This window comes from Callospermophilus lateralis, chromosome 11 (genome assembly GCF_048772815.1).
Source record: "Callospermophilus lateralis isolate mCalLat2 chromosome 11, mCalLat2.hap1, whole genome shotgun sequence".
Lineage (NCBI taxonomy): Eukaryota > Metazoa > Chordata > Mammalia > Rodentia > Sciuridae > Callospermophilus > Callospermophilus lateralis.
Genome location: NC_135315.1, coordinates 24,920,154 through 24,936,839, shown reverse-complemented (window position 1 = coordinate 24,936,839; position 16,686 = coordinate 24,920,154). Strand labels below are relative to the sequence as shown.

Here is a 16,686-nt window from a genome sequence, read left to right as displayed (position 1 = left end):
ATTTAAATCTCTAAATAAGATTTCTTCTTATAAATTTGCTATAAGAGTAACTATTATTTATTATTACACAAAATGCCAGGCATTACATACATGATCTCATTTAGTCAATAAAATCTTTGCAACAGTCCTATAAAATAAAAGATGTTTCCTCCATTTGGTTAGCCAGTTCCTGTTGGACATTGTTTTTTCTGTCTCCAGTTTTTCTACTGTTATAAACAATAGGGTGATAAACAACCTTGTAGCTTGCACATCCAAAATTATTTTCCTAGATCAAATTCTGGAAGTAGGATTATTAGGGCAGAGAGTGTACACGTTTTTGACTTAGCAGCATGTATTGCAAAATAGCCCTTCACATAGACTCCTACTAGCGGTGCATGAAAATCCCCATTTTCCTCACCTTTTTTTTTTTTTTCTGGTTTGGTATCAGCAGTACCTAACCACTGAGCAACATCCCCAGCCTTTTAAATTTTTTATTTTGAGACAGGGCCTTGCTCGTTTGCTGAGGTTAGCTTTGAAGATGTGATCTTCCTGCCTCAGCCTCCAGAGCCGCTGGGATTACAGGCGTGTGCCACAGTGCCTGGCTTCTCTCACCCTTCTAACTGTAATATTTCTCACTTGATAGGTGAGAAGTGGTTTCTTCTTGTATTAATTTACATTTAATTAATATTGTATAATTGAATATTAAGTAACTAATATTAAATAAGATTGAACATTTTTCACATGCATATTATCAGTACATTTTCTTTTCTGATTTGCTTTGTACCTTTTCTGTGTTCATCTTTCTGTTGCAGTGTTTGATTTTTCTTATTGTTTATAATAACTCTTTCTATATTAAATGTGCTAGACCTTGTTTAACATCCATATTGAAATACTTCTGCTGTCCTGTCATCTGCCTTGTAGTATTATTTGTAATACTTAAGTTGTGAAGAGCAGCTGGATGGTAGAGTTGGACAAGCCTGGACCCTGCCACTCATGAGCAGAATTACATACTATCTATAGGCCTCTAGTTTCTTGGCATCAATAAGAATGACTGGGAAGCAGAGTAGGGGAGAAGGGTTAGCTTTGGAGAAGGAAAAGGGAGCCAGGCACAGTAACACACACCTGTAATCCCAGTGACTCAGAGGAGGCTGAGGCAGGAAGATCACAGGTTCAAGGATAACCTCAGCAGTTTAGTGAGACCCTCAGTAACTTAGCAAGACCCTTTCTTAAAATAAAAAGTGCTGGTAAAGGGCTGGGGATGTGGCTCAAGCGGTAGTGCGCTCGCCTGGCATGCGTGCGGCCCGGGTTCAATCCTCAGCACTACACACAAACAAAGATGTTGTGTCCGCCGAGAACTAATAAATAAATATTAAAATTTTCTCTCTCTCTCTCTCCTCTCTCTCTGTCTCTCTCTCTTAAAAAAAAAAAAAAAAGTGCTGGTAAAGCATTCAATGGTAAAGCGTACCTGGGGTTCAATCCCCAGTACCAAAGGAAGAAATTAAATTTAAGTCTGGATGAAACTATATTTAGAGACAACAGCATATTTTGATGGGCATTAAGGCAATTGTGAAAACTGACATTCAGTGGGCTGTTTCTTTGTAGATAAAGAGAAGTGAGGCACAACTAATCTAGGGAAGCTAATCAGCCACAAGGCAGGGCTTCCTGGTATGGTATGGACATGGGGTGAGTTCAGAGTAAAACACCTGCGATTCTCCTTGTACTGGGCAGAGTGTCTTGTGCTTAGGGACATAAGGATGAAGACCTGGTTTCTGCCCTCAAGGAGCCTACAGTCTGATGAATGATGATGGTGATAATAATAAAAGTATCTAAAATGCATTGAGTGTCTGCTATTACCACATCCTGCTCTAAGCATTTCCACTTGTGTATTCTATTACAATAACCTATTAGTTAGGTTATTATCTTTATTTTTCAGATCAGGAAGCTTAGGCTCAGGGATTAGAAAACTTGTCCAAGGCAATATGACTCCAAATCATCCATTTAATGATTGTGATATAAATTTAATGAAGCAAGATAACAGGACATCAGCTTCCAGGATTTGTCGGAGTGCCCAAGCAGCTCAGGATCAGAGGAAATGATATGTGCTAAAGAGTCCTAATAACATGCAAATAAAATTGCTGGTCTATTAAATTATGAATGGCAGATAGTTTTTGCCAGTACTAGTGATTGAATCCAGTGGCTCTCTACCACTGACCTACACCCCAGTCCTTTTTATTTTAATTTTGAGAGAGGGTGAGAGGGTCTTACTCAGTTGCTGAGGCTGGCCAAGAACTTAGAATCCTTGTGCCTCAGTCTCCTGAGTCACTGGGATGACAGGTATGCACCACCACAACCAGCTAGTTCAGAATTCTTAATGCTCTTTAGTCAGAATATTCTTTGCCTAAGGAAAAATCTATATTAGAAGATAAGTTATAATCAGAAGATTGTCAGGAACAGAGAAGTAGAACAGAGGAAGGCAACTGAATGATCTTAATAGTGAGTGCTATACATCATTGAATCCAAGAAGCCATCAGTTGAAAGACAAAATTTATATACTGCTGAGGAAATGCTATAAATTAAACATGATGTGTCATTGATTATAAAGTATATGCCAGTTTCAGAGATCTTAAAACATGGGGGAAGAGATATATCTTAATTAACAAATATTTATTAAGAGTTTGCTAAATGGCACTACTAAGGTAAGCAAGACTGAGATAGTTCCTGGGTCCACAGAGCTGTTGGTCAGGCTTGGGGGCAGGTGAGCAAGCATGACAGTGATTTGGCCGTAAAACCACAGGAGTGTGAGGGGCAGGGAGACTGATCACTGTAATACTGGAGAGCGTTACACAGGGATCAGATCACAAAGAACCCCTTATGCCCTGTAAAATATTTTGAACTTTATTTTATGGACAGTGAAAAGAGAATGATTTTAAGTAGTATGTGACACAACTCTCTGAGAGTTAAGTCTGGCAGTAGTGTCAAGAGAGGACTGGAGGGTGGGGAGCAGGAACAGAGATGGTAAAACTGGTCAAGTGGCTGTTGTGTAATCCAGGTAACAACTGTGATGATATGAACTGTAATGGCAGTGGATGAAATCTCAGCCATGGACAAGGTAGAGTCAAAGGAACGAGGTGATTGATTGGATATTGGTAATGTGGGAGCAAAGAATCAAGGGTTAATCTTAGATTTGGGGCTTTATACTATTTTCACAGTAGGGAATAATGGAGGGAGGACAGATTCGTAGGTAGGCTAATTAATTTAATTTTGAGATAAATGTAAGACATTCAAATGGAGATACCAGTAAGCAGTTTGAAAAGTAAGCTTAAAGCTCAAGAAAAAGATTCAGGTTAGGTATATAGATACATATGTTTCTGATGCTCTTTTGTTGGCTAGATCATTTTTTCCTTGGAACAGTACAAAAGACAGCTAGCCAGACTCTTGCTCTTTGCAATCTTTCCTGTAGATTGTCTTCATTTATAACATCCTTTCTCTGGGTTCCTCATAATAACTCTTTTCTTAATGTTAGGTCAGCTTTATTGGGTATGTCTTTGTGTAATGATATTCATGCTGGTCTAGTTACTTTGATGAAGTTAGCTGTTCCTGTATCTTCTAGCAACTAAATATGGCCATGGAATGTTATACAAGTGGTTGATTTTCTTGGGTTTTTTGTTTGTTTGTTTGTTTTGGTATGGGGATTGAGCCCAGGGGCACTTAACCACTGAGCCACATTCCCACATTCCCAGTCCTTTTTATATTTTATTTAGAGACAGGGTCTCGCTAAGTTGCTGAGACTGGCTTTGAACTTGCAATCTTCCTGCCTCAGCCTCCCAAGCTACTGGGATTACAAACTTGTGCTACCATGCTCAGCTAGGTGGTTGATTTTAAATGTTTAGCCAGTTATTACATTTTATGCCCATAACTTGGGAGGCTGAGGCAGGAGTATTGCAGGTTGGTAAAAGGGATCGTGTCTGGTATACTAAGTAGTGATCAGCGAATCAGGTGGAAAGTATTTTCTCAGACCATGGTAATTCAAAGATTAGGTCCTTCAGCTCTCTTTCCAGGTAGTTGTTGTGAGTGAAGAATACTAACTCTGGAGAGTCAAGGAGGAGGTGGTTCAGGGGGTTAATGAGTTATCAAACACTGTGTTTTTAAAACATTCCAGTGTTTATTTTAGAAAAAAAATGTGTTTATTTTAGAAAAACAGAAGATACAGATAAGTGTTTATAATAAAGTCAGTATCACACATAATCCCATTACCTAGAGATAATCATGGTAACATTTGTAGTATTTCTTTCCATATTTTTTCTATGCATATTTTACTTGAAGGTAGATAATACCATGCATTTTAATAATATCAAGCATGCATTTTCACAATATCAAACATTTTCATGCCTGTTTTATTTTATGGATTATAGATTTTCATGTTAATAATTATATTTCAATACTTTATAATGTTTCTAGTGATATTTTCCATCAGGTGGATATACTATGATTGATTTAATCACTTCTGTGTAACACAGAATTTGAAGTTTTAAAGATGATTGGAGGAAATGGATTTTAAAAGAATGAAAACAAGCTGAGCTAGAACTTATTCAGATGTGAGTATGAGTCACAGTGAGGAGCCTCAATGCAGGGCTGGAATAATGGAAAGCGGAAAGATAAGAGCTACACAATAGCTTGGAAATAGCACTGACAGATGGAGCAAACTGGCCCCTTCCAACTCTTCAAACTGATCCCTTAGGGAAGCAAGGGAAATTCTGTCTTCTGTGGTAAAGGCAATAGGAGACGTTAAGGTTTCTACTAGAATAAGAAAGTGGAGAGAAGAAATATGACTGTGACCATAGGACTTTGCTCCTAGTTATGGGGAGTCCCAAAATGGAGGAAAAAGAGTAAGAAAACACATCCCTCTGTGTGTACAGAAATGCACCCGGAGTGTGAGTGCTCTGGTCCACATACAGACACAGACTTTGGAGCAAGGCTTTAGAGTTTTCAATTTGGACCCTCCTCTAACAAACAGTCAGCAGCTTTCTTAACTTCCTCATATCACCTTGTAAGGTCACTGTGAGGATCACCAAGATTAGTAGATGTGAAGCGATTAGACTAGAACCTGGTATACTCTAAGTTTCAATACATGAAGAAGGAAAGGAGTGGCAACTGAAGTGACAGCAAGTGCTCCTAGCAGGAGTTAAAGGGACCCGCTAGTGTGAAGAGAAGCCATGCAGCTGCAGACTCCTGTGCTGCCACCACCTTCCCCTAGTCCTCTCTCCATTAACCAAACCAAGATGGTAGGTTGCATGTGAGTGAGTCGTACTTGTGTCTACTCTGATCTCTTAAGTTGCAATTTGGGTGACTCTTTTATGACTAGAATGTAAGATGCGTGCAGAAGAGAAGTGGTAATCTCCTTTGTAAATGTGAGGAATAACATCAGCACATAGTTACTGCCCAGTGGGTTAATCCATTTCCGTGTCCGTGTTCATCTCAGGAGAGAAGCCCTTTATCTGTGAAATCTGTGGCAAAAGCTTCACCAGCCGCCCCAACATGAAGAGGCACCGCAGAACTCACACAGGCGAAAAGCCCTACCCCTGCGACGTGTGCGGGCAGCGGTTCCGCTTCTCCAACATGCTCAAGGCCCACAAGGAGAAGTGCTTTCGGGTGACCAGTCCCGTGAATGTGCCGCCTGCCGTCCAGATCCCACTCACAACTGCCCCAGCCACCCCAGTTCCTTCTGTGGTGAACACACCCACCACCCCGGCTCCTCCTGTCAGTATGAACCCCGTTAGCACTCTTCCCCCACGGCCCATCCCCCACCCCTTCTCTCACCTGCACATCCATCCGCACCCTCACCACCCGCACCACCTTCCTATCCCTCCAGTCCCTCACCTGCCCCCACCACCAGCTCTCTTCAAGAGTGAGCCTTTAAATCACAGAGGCCAGAGTGAGGACACCTTTCTGCGGCACCTGGCAGAGAAGAACAGTTCAGCACCGCATCATTAACATCCATCTCCTTAAGCAGTTCCCCAGTTGTGTTCCCACGGTGAGTTGGTGGAGCATTTCTGCAGTTCTCAGGCTCTCCTCAGCTCCCTCAGGGGCTTTGCCATTGTCGGGGTGAATCAGCAGACCCAAGGGAGTGAACCAGAAGACGCCCTTGAGCTCACAAGGAAACTCATCTAAACCAGGGAACCACTGAACTAAAGCCCAATTTGCTTGCATTTTCTGACGACTTTTATAAATTTCAAATACTCAGACTTGTGGGATTTTATAATTTCATATCAGCTGATGAGGTATGCTTGCTTTTATATCCTGGACTTCTCCTCAAAGAGGGGATAGGCCTGGTCTCCTTTGTACTAATCGGGAAGGCTGTGAGATTAATCCAGAGCATTAATTGTATCACTGTGTATTGTAATGAATTCTTTTCAGCTTTTGGTGCTGGCTACAGAGTTAAGCTGGCCATGTTTCACAGTATATCAAGCATTATAGAGAAAGATGGAAATTTTCTTCTTTGTGTAGCTCTCCTAACGCACTCTTTATTTTACTACAGAAATTATTTTAGAGGTTTTGTATAGACTTCTTTAGTAGTCTGTTTCTAAAATGAAATGTATTTCAATAAGCGGTGTAATTTTTTCTGTGTAGCTAAACCTATGTTGTAAAATAGAAAAAAATTTTATAATCATCAAAATGTGATTCTTAAAGATGCATATAACTTCTATAATTCAAAGTTATTCTTACATCCGTACAACTCAAAGGTGCTTCAGAGACTAGATGTGTCTGCAAGGGTCGCCAGACCAGGTTCCTGCAAAAACCGAGGTTTTGCTTTCAGAGTGTGGTGTAAGTACTTGGTAATTTAAAAATCTCTGCTTAGCTCTCAGATGTCCATCATCCTCACTGACATGCTCCTCTCCTCCATGTTGCTTTGGGCCCCACCTTGCATTGAATGGATGATTTACAGGGGGTCCTGCCTTGAATGAAGTTGTTCACTGTTAGAAGGAAGTAGAGATTATTTCATCTTAGTCACGTCTGTTTCTTACTCTTCTTAGGAACTGTGTTTACATTTAACTCTTCTGGGAAGACAAATGAGTCTCTGTTTTTGAGGTTGCTTTATTTTTCTAGAATTGTTATGAAAAACTAAAATAGTAAACCAAAATCATAAACTTATTGCTCATAGTGACTGAGAAATTTGAATGAGAAGACAAATTGGTTGAGTTTTATGTTATACATGAAATGTGGATATGCCTACAACTTTGAGCTATTTTAACTTAGTTTAAATTATAGTGAGGGGAATTTCCTAGGTTTTGCTGCCCTGTCCTCTGAAGATAGTTATGTAACACCAGCACACTTAGGTGAGGAAGAGAGCAGCACCTCTCTCTCGTTTTTCTAGGTGGCTTCCTTTTTCAAGTTTGGGGGTCTTCCTATGGGCACCATCAACCAGGAGCTGATTACCTGGAAGGGAAGGTTGAACAGAAGGGCTAACACAATGATTGCATTTAACTGACCACATTTATCCAGACTCATTAGAAGCTACAAATTTTATATTTCTTCATCTCAAACAATTGAGTTCCCACACCCCCTCCTCCATTTTTTTAATCTTGAAATGTCTTCATTTCTCTTTCCTCGGGCTCTTAAATCATTGCCTGAATCAGAACTCTTTTATTTATTTTTTATTTTTATATGAAATGTGCAGATATGTGTCAAGCACTTTTCTGGATGATTAGCTCTGTAGCAGGGATAAATGGAACTCTCAACTGAAGTTAGGTCTCTATATTTAAACAGAACACTCTCTACTAGCTTTTTGGTTTAATGTTTCCAATTTTTTTCCTTCCAATTTTGCCTTTGTCTTCTATAATGCATAGGAAAACTTTGCCGTGAGGCAGAAAAATATCTTAAGACATATTTTTCTTCCTGTTTTTGGATGTAAGTTTTAAAGAATGGTATTTTTAATATTTGTGTACATTCTTTGAGCCCCCAGGTACCCAAGCTGGTAAGGATTTTGACTGTTATAACTTTAGTGACTGTCTTCCCCTGACCTCCACAGTCTCTTTTGCATTCCATGACAAGTTTGTAAATCCACACTTTTATGTAGACTTTTATCATTATTTCATGGTCAGGCCTGTAATATTAAAGTAGTTTTATAAAAAGATGTAAATTATACCTTAGTTAATTGGTTATACCTTATTTTGTTCTAAATAAATGTATAGAATTGGGTGGCAATTCTGAACTCTAGACTTGAGACCATTGAATCAACTATTCATGAGGTGTTCTATAATTATATACTGGAAAATTCAGGTAGTCATCTTTGGTTTTTCATTCAAGCAACTATAGCCATAAGAAAATATCTGTTACACAGACAAAAAATAGTAAGCAAATAGCCACCACTATTCTTACAGAAGAAAAAAAAATGATTGGAAAAAAAAAGAATCAACATTGTCACACAGTATAATTTTTAGTGAAATGTATTGTGGAACAATCTAGAAACTTACAGTTTTCTCCCCTGGATAGGTGTACCTTTCCTTACTGGGGATTTGTGGTCTTCAGGAAAACTTCTCAGAATATGATTCCTCATCAGTGTCATTTTATGTATGAATAATGGAATGCATTAAGAATGGTCATGACATTAATGCTTCTGAATACAAGAACTATAGGATTAAGCCTTAAAACATGTATGTGCATCAGGTTTAACGTGCTGAAGACTCAAACTCAGGGTTGAAAATTTGGTTGGGGTCCTCTACCAAAATAAAAGTTGCATATTCTATAGCACCCCATGAATTCTTCAAAGCCTATGACCTCCTCATTATCTGTTTTTGAAAAAAAAAAAAAAAAAAAACTCTGGAAGAGTTTGAGTCCTCAGCCCTTATCCGTACTTATATCTCAAAGACAATAAAGGCCACATTTCAGCATTATATAGATAATGAGGCTGTCTCATTACTATATCTTATACTGTCTTTAAAGACTTGTATCATTGCAAGGGTTACTTTTTTGAGGAAAATTTCCCAAGGACTTTCTTGAGTTGACATTGCATTTTTGGTAGTTAGTTGTTTTTTTGCATTTTCTATTCTTTTCTCATAGATTTATCATTCAAATGTAAACTCTTCTTTAGCTCTAATAAAAGGTTCCTGTTTTCTCAAATTGAGTCAGGTAGGCTTATACTGAGGTAGGTTTTTAAATCTGAATGAAGAAAAAAGGATGAATAGTTTAAAGGGACATGGCCTCCTTTCCACGTATCTTTACGATTTGATTCTTACTTTTAGCAAAGATCTCTGAATAAAACTTTACAATAGTAGTTCAAAGAAACCTGTGCAGATCACTCCCACATACTTTTATAGTCTACCTTTTACACTAATTATTCTAAATTAATGATTGAGCATGGAAGTTTCCATAATTTTATACCATCTTTTTTTTTTTTTTTTTAAAGAAAAACTACACTTTATTGGAAGTACCTTTTTATTGTGGTTAAAATGCTCCTGGTAATTTGATTGTCCCTAGCCCACTAACTGCAGGCAAAATGCTTTGAAGAGGAACTTGTAAACTTTGAATTTTTTACTTCTTAAATTTTTTTTCAGTTTTTATTTTTGTTGAATGGATGTGTGTGTTTAGTTTCATTTTTATTTCACTGGAAGTTTTAAATTTTGAGAATCTGGAACAAAGAGAGAAATTCTTTGCAGATGTATAGGTAAATTTAGCCTACCTTGCAAATTTTTATACAACATCCTGTGGTAGGTAGGTTTTTAAGTGTTCATGTTAGATGAACACTTCTGTTTGAGCTACTGTATGGAAAAGACAACTCTTGTTGCATTGCTGGTCCACATGATGATGTTCCAGACTAGGGAGGATTTAATTAAAATGGGGATAAGTTACACTTAAGCATTTTATCGGTTAACTATAATTTTTTAAAAAAAATCAACTCACTTGGAATTCTTTCAACTGTAAAACTGAGCAAGTAAATATTGGGTCTTAATTTTCCTTTGCCTGCATCAAGATAGGAATTTCCCAAAAGACCATTTTTTTCAGGAATGAAGTTATAAGCCATTAGAGATAGTGGCATCTCATGCAATAACAACGCTCTAGCTGACTTGCTTTTGTCATCTGTAGCATTCATAAGAGATAATGACAACCTTCTAACCCTGGACACTACCTCGATAATGCAAACCAGAGGTCCTCTCTACACTTTCTATGGAAGCCATAAAAGTTGCCATCAGAATATTCACTTTCATAGTTCTATACTTTTATACTCTGTAGACATTTTTATAGACTTTATGACCAGATCTTTTTGTCTTAGAGGATAGGCTTTGCAAGACTTTAAGGAAAATCAAACTCCTAAGTTTTCCCAATGTTGAAGCTTCAGCCTCAGTAAATTTGTTTAAAGAACTAGATAACTTGCCATTTATCAAATATTTCTTAATTCAAACTAATTTGCAGAATTGCATATCCAGAAAACAAACTTTTCTTTCTTGTTTCCTAAGTAGAAGCTATGTTGTTGTAAGAAATGACTCATGAAGTGGGTTTCTTTCTACCTTGTCAACTCTGTGGATCACTCCATGATACATGTCTTGTCCCTGTGTTCCTGGCGTTGTTTTTGTTGTTTATGACAGATAAAGTGAGAATATGCCTCTCTGTCTAGGGCTGTGATCTCACTGCAGCTTCAGTCTCTCTCACTCTGTTCTTGAGTGCCTTCAAAAAGCCAGCATCCTGGAGCATTATTTCCCTGATCTAAATCCTACCTCTGATTATTTCATTCTGCATGAGTATTGGGATCCACCCTTGCTCTGAAGGGTTTAACTCTACAAACTGGCTAAAACCTTGGACAAGAATTCTGAACACATTTTTTTGTTGTTCCTGCATGTTGTTTTCTGTTTACCTTTTAAACTTTGATTTATATCTTATTCATATATTGTGTCGCTAGTGTTGAAAGATATTATCCTTATCTTGCTCTTCACCTTCTTTTCTTTCATGAGAAGCTAGATCGTTTTCTCATCTGAAGTCTTCCTGAATGCCTGCCCTTCCTGACAGAGGGATTCTGAATGCTGCTGTTGCTCTGCACCCTCTTCTCTTTTGCAAATATTTTGCAAGGTTGTACCCATAACTTTCTTTTAGTCAAAATGAATTTAAAATTGCTCTCTGGATTTAACAGAAGACCTTCACTGATTTCTTTCTTTTTAATCTGCCTCTCTCATCTCCCAAAAACCTTTATTTACTTTCTTTTCTAGTTATTGTCATCTAATTCATTTAAAAAGTATGATTGATACATAATACCTGAAGGATGTAATAAACAGAGGGTCAAAGTGTGTTCTGTCTGTGATATGGGCATTTCATTGATAAAATTTATTTTAGCAATTGGCTAATCGTTCACAGCCAAAACTAGTCTGTGCTGTGTACAGGTTGATTGCTCCTAAATTCTCCTCCAAAGGTAAAAACAAATGAACCCTTTAAAATGAGAAAAATGATCAGGCGTGTTGGCCCCCACTATGATCCCAGGGACTCTTGAGGTAAGGCAGGAGGATGGCAAGTTCAAGGCCAACCTCAGTAATTTAGTAGGACCCTGTCTCAAAATAAAATTTAAGAAAGGAGTTTAAGGATGTGGTGGTGGAGTGCTCCTGTGTTCAACCCATGGTGTCACAAAAAAAAAAAAAAAAAAGGGAAAGAAAGAAAGAAATTGGGTTCCATTTTGTCAGCAAATAAAACTATTGAATATTTTGGCCTTGGTCAAAATCTTTGCTTTCTGACCCAAAGTCTCATGTCTCTTCCCTTAAAGTTATTAGTATTCAGGTTTTCAAGACTAATAACCACATAAGGTGGGAGTCTAAAAAGGTAGCTGTTACTAGATTCTTAGCCCCTGTTGGCTGGTGATAAACAGTATGTTATTCATAAAAATTGGTTGTGAAAATTGGGTATGTACAATAATGAATAAATTCAAGCTATCAAAAGGTTTCACTATTTGGAATGGAAAGACAAGTTTACAAAATATAAGAGGTAGATTTCTGTATTACAGAAATCAGTAACTTCAGTTTGCCTTGCTAATGCCCATTATTGACCTAGAATTTTGCTACTTGAGTACAATTGGCTGTCTAAAGTATGTTGCTTTCCAGAGTCCCGGGCAATAAAACAATAGAGAGCCATATTTGCTTGTCATTTGGAGGAACCGTGTCTTTTGAGACAGACTGCTGCCTTGTTTTTTGTCTTCAGTAGGATACATTTAGTGCAAGTATCAAAGGGAGTTCTTGCCCCGAGCAGTGTCCCTATAGCTCTGACTCCAGGTTGCTTTCATGCTATTTTAGCTTCTCTGGTAAGATTAGGGATGTTCAAATTACTTGAAAATGATTCTTCAAAGGACATGTAGGAAATGGAAACGTGGCAAAAAAAAAAAAAGGATGGAGCCTGGATTTTGCTTACTTCAGAAGGAAATTTGATACTTGCATTGGATAGTTGGATCCACAGAACCTGTCTCTGTACTGGATGTGCCAAAGAATGGAGTTCTTTCTGAATGTCTGGCTCCTGTGAATGAACACAGCTTCCTCCCCACCTTTTACAGGTGAAAAGGGGCCATGTGATCAGAAGGACACATCCTGCATAAGACTTGAGACTGGTTCCCTGTTGTTGAAAGTTGGTGGAAAGTATTTTATCCTCCTAGAACTCTTAACCCTCCTAGAAACATCTTTCATGTCTTGATTATTCACCTCATTAGGTCGAAAAGAAAAACAATGTGGCACGGTTTTGATGTTTACTTCTACAGTTGTATTTTTGAGGGTATATATGTGGCCTCAGAAAATCAGATGAGTTCTCAATCTTCCAGTAATTCGAGTATGCATTTTATTCATTTCTGGACATGGGCATATGCAGTACTGGCTCTTTCCACAAGGGGGCAATAAGGTACTTTACCTTTATTCTCAGCTTATAAAGGTCCCCTTTTAAGTCTTTTTCTGGAGTGCTGTCCCTTGACTTAATGCTTATTTGTGTATCTTGATTATTTAAGACATTTTCCCTCATTACTAAGACCAGTAGTTGCTTAGCCTTCATGATGCAAACAAAGATTGATGCGCAGGTCTATGGTCCTTGTGGGTCAGGCAGTTCAGTTAACTAGTCTTTGTTAATAGTGGTGACCAAGATTACAAGCCTTGCCTTGAGGGATCTGCAAGTGCTGAATGCACAGCAGGAAGGCGACCCTCCTTATTTCCTTCTTCCACATCCCACCTGCAGCAACAGCAGCTTGGACCTCCTTGTCTGCAAGTCTTCCAGGTGGGGTGGGGGAGATTTCCTGCAGCAGGCACTCCTCTAGTTTAAAACTCCAGCTGTGCTCTCTCTGTAGGGTGTGTGTTGAGGCTTCTCCTGCCTCATCAGCTCAGACCTGGAGTTTCATTTGAGCTCATTGCAGCAGCATCTTCATAGTGAACATGTCAGTCATCAATTAAGGGAAAACACCTGGCTGTGAATATATATTTACCCTGCTGAGCCAGGAAGTATTTACACCCGGGAAGGCCTTCTTAACTGATTTCTGCCTGGCCCCCTTTTCCCTGCCAAGTCCGTTCACTTATAATTCCAACACTTTACAAAAAACGAAACTGAAGCTGTGATTGGTTTAGGTATCAGGTGCCCAGATGCAACTTGTTTTTCATTTTGTTTTCCCCAACAGTACTGAAATCACTTGCACTTTTCCTCATTTTTTCAAGAAAAGAAAATCCAGTTTGCTTGCCAGGAATTGTTTAGCATTAGGTTTACAAAGCTTGTTGTTGAATGTTGAATATTGTCCAAAGGAGTTTGACAAAATAGAAGCTGCTTGGTCCCTGTTCTGCCTGCTAGGTCATAAGGATTAAGGCCGTTGGCTGGGGTACTTATGTCAAGTCCAGAATGGGGCAGTGTCCCTCTCCTACCTCTCTGTGGAGATGCTGTTGAAGATCAAGTTGGACTCGGTGTAGGGAAAGTATCTGTCATGCTGCAAAGAAGTTTAGAGGAGTCTTTCAATGACAGGAAGGTAGGACAGGATCTCTTAAGATGGGAAAGACCAGGGAGAGGAGGGCTGCTTGGCCCAAGGGAACTGCAGTGGGGTGGGCTCCTGAACCTGCTGGCACTGCCTGGCCTCCCTGGGTCATCTGTTTCCCCACATCCTGTCAGATCCCTCGGTGTGCTGATTTTCCCCCGTGTGTTAACTATACCAATATTATTTTTTTAGCAATTGAAATGCACTTTTTTATTTCAACTCAATCATGATTTTAAGTATAAAAAAATTATAGATTGTTAAAACTACTTTTTGTGTATTTTTAACCACTCAATGTAGCATTGTATATTTTATTCTTGTGAGACTCTGGTACAAGGTGTGCCGCTTAATGATTTTTTTTTTCTGAGATGCTGGGCCTTTGGATGTGTACGGTAACCAACTTAATGCTAATGTTCAAAGTAAAAAAAAAAAAAAAGCATGTCCCTCCTGTGTCTTTCTTTGCTTCATTTCTTCCTTATTCCTGGTGAGCATTTTTTAGTTCCCTTGCTTAATGAATTTCCCTTTTAATATAAAATGAACAATCCTACAAGCCTTACTAGAGTGAATGACTATTGTCTCTGTGAGGGTTATGGACGGCCCCAGACCACTACCCTGCCTCGTCCTTTGGGAATAACTTGTCTTCAAGGCCATTGACCAAAATTAGACTGGTTGCAGCTGCCTAGCTCCATGCTCATTGGTCCCACTAACATTACTCTGTCCATTGGAGTGATAATCTGAAAATGTCCTTGGGAAGAGTACTTGGGATAAGGATCAGGATTTGGGTTCTGAACCAGTTTGAAGAAAAATAAACAAAGATGCAAACAGCATACAAAATTTAGTCCGTGAGAAGAAGTGATTGTAAAATAGTTGGGATGAGACTTCTGTCCCCACCCCTGCCACCATTCATTCATTTAGTTATCCTGCATGTTTGCTGCTGGGAATTCAGCAGTGAACAAGACAGTCCCTACTCCCTGACACTTGCTTTCCAGTGAAGGAAACCCCACAATAAACAAACAATTTTCAAATACAGTGTGGCCCACGTGGTCCCTTGTAACGTGTAATCGCCTCACAGGCACGAATGCACTGAATGAGAGAGCAACTAGTTTGTGTCCCAAGCTCCTCCACTCACGACCCACCCTGCTTTGTTCCTTCTAAGGATCTCAATGAGGGAGTTCAGCGCTTAGGAAGGAAATCTTATTGTTCCAGTTTCCCTTTGTATGAAACCTCTTAGAATGGAACAAAATTGGCCAAATCATAGAATTACCATTGCATCTCTGACTAGAGATGTGTTAGCACATTGCTCATCTGTACCAAGTAAATACTCTTCAGTGTGAACTAAATCAGTGCTTTCAAACTCCGGCCCTGAGTTTAATCAGAAATATATTTCACCAATATTTTGCTATCTAATACACTTATATGTGATTTGGGGGGTGGGGCAGTAGTGGGGATTGAACCCAGTGCTTCCTGCATGCTAGGTAGGCAAGCGCTGTGCCACTGAGCTCCCATTTCCTTAAAAAAATTTTTTTTGGGGGGCGGGTACTGGGGATTGAACCCAGTGATGATTTACCACTGAGCCACATCCCTAGCCCTTTTTATTTTTTATTTTGAGATGGGGTCTTGTTAAGTCGCTGAGGGTCCCTCTAAATTGCTGAGGCTGGTCTCAAAGTTGTGATCCTCCTGCCTCAGCCTTCCAAGTCTCTGGGATTACCCGTTTGCACCACCATACACAGTTTGTATTTTTGTAAATGAATAAAATTTTCAAGAAAAGGGGCTGGGGTTGGGCTCAGTGATAGAGTGCATGCCTAGCATGTGTGAGGCACTGGGTTCAATTCTCAAGATCACATGTAAATAAATAAAGGTGCATCGACAGCTAAAAAAAAATACTTTAAATAAAAATTTCAAGGAAAAATAGCTGTATGTGCTCAGTTTGATATTTTCTGTTTTTTAAAATGCTGATCATGAGCCACCAAATTTTAAGGCTCACTAATGAGTCTGACCTGGAGTCTAAAATATCTAAGGCTTACTGGTTTGTATTTCTGAGTGCATCCAAACTCTTGAGAGTCCCTGCACAGATGAGCTGTTGTTTACTCTAGTGCCTTCAAATCCCAGACACAGGTAGTCCTTTCTCCAGGGGGCCTATAACCCCCTGCTGGTATCACTATAGGTAACTGTAGCCACTTCTTTGAAATATACACATAAACTCTCTTTTCAAGGCCTCCAAGGTATATCATCATAATAGGTATTTGTGATGAACCACACCTCCTTGTTCCAAACCCTTTTGTGTGGTGTCCTTGCCCCTTCCACCAAGTTTCTGGTAAAAGGCCTGGCCATCTCCACACCCTTGATTAGGCTACTCTGGTGTCACTTTTTTTTTTTTTTTTTTTTTTTGTCTATACCAGGGATTGAACCCAGGGGTGCTTAACCACTGAGCCACATCCCCAGCCCCTTTTATTTTTTGAGACCAGGTGTCACTAAGTTGCTTAGAGCCTTGCTAATTTGCTGAGACTGCCCTTGAACTTGTGGCTCCTCCTGCCTCAGCCAGCTGAGACGCTAGGATTACAGGTGTGTGTGTGCCACTGTGCCCAGCTGGCTGATGACTTCTTTACCAATAGAGTATTGCAAAAATGATGTGCAAATCTTGGAACCTGTGGGACAAGACACTTTGCAGCTTCTGACTTTATTCCCCTGGAACATGCATGACGGCCAAGTAATGAGAGTTCTCAGTGTCCCTTCCAGTCCCAGACATCGGC

The 16,686-nt window shown here is 39.3% G+C and overlaps 1 protein-coding gene across 2 annotated transcripts in view; it reads left to right on the top strand.

Annotated features, from left to right (window-relative positions):
- The window catches only part of Znf652 (zinc finger protein 652), a 60,870-nt gene extending 46,539 nt beyond the window's left edge, over window positions 1–14,331 (top strand). For both annotated transcript variants that reach the window (XM_076871335.2, XM_076871334.2), the window contains exon 6: window positions 5,459–14,331. In XM_076871335.2, the coding sequence (XP_076727450.2) occupies window positions 5,459–5,970 (512 nt within the window). In that variant the 3' untranslated portion in view covers window positions 5,971–14,331. The remainder of the gene's footprint in view (window positions 1–5,458) is intronic.
- Window positions 14,332–16,686: the final 2,355 nt, after the last annotated feature.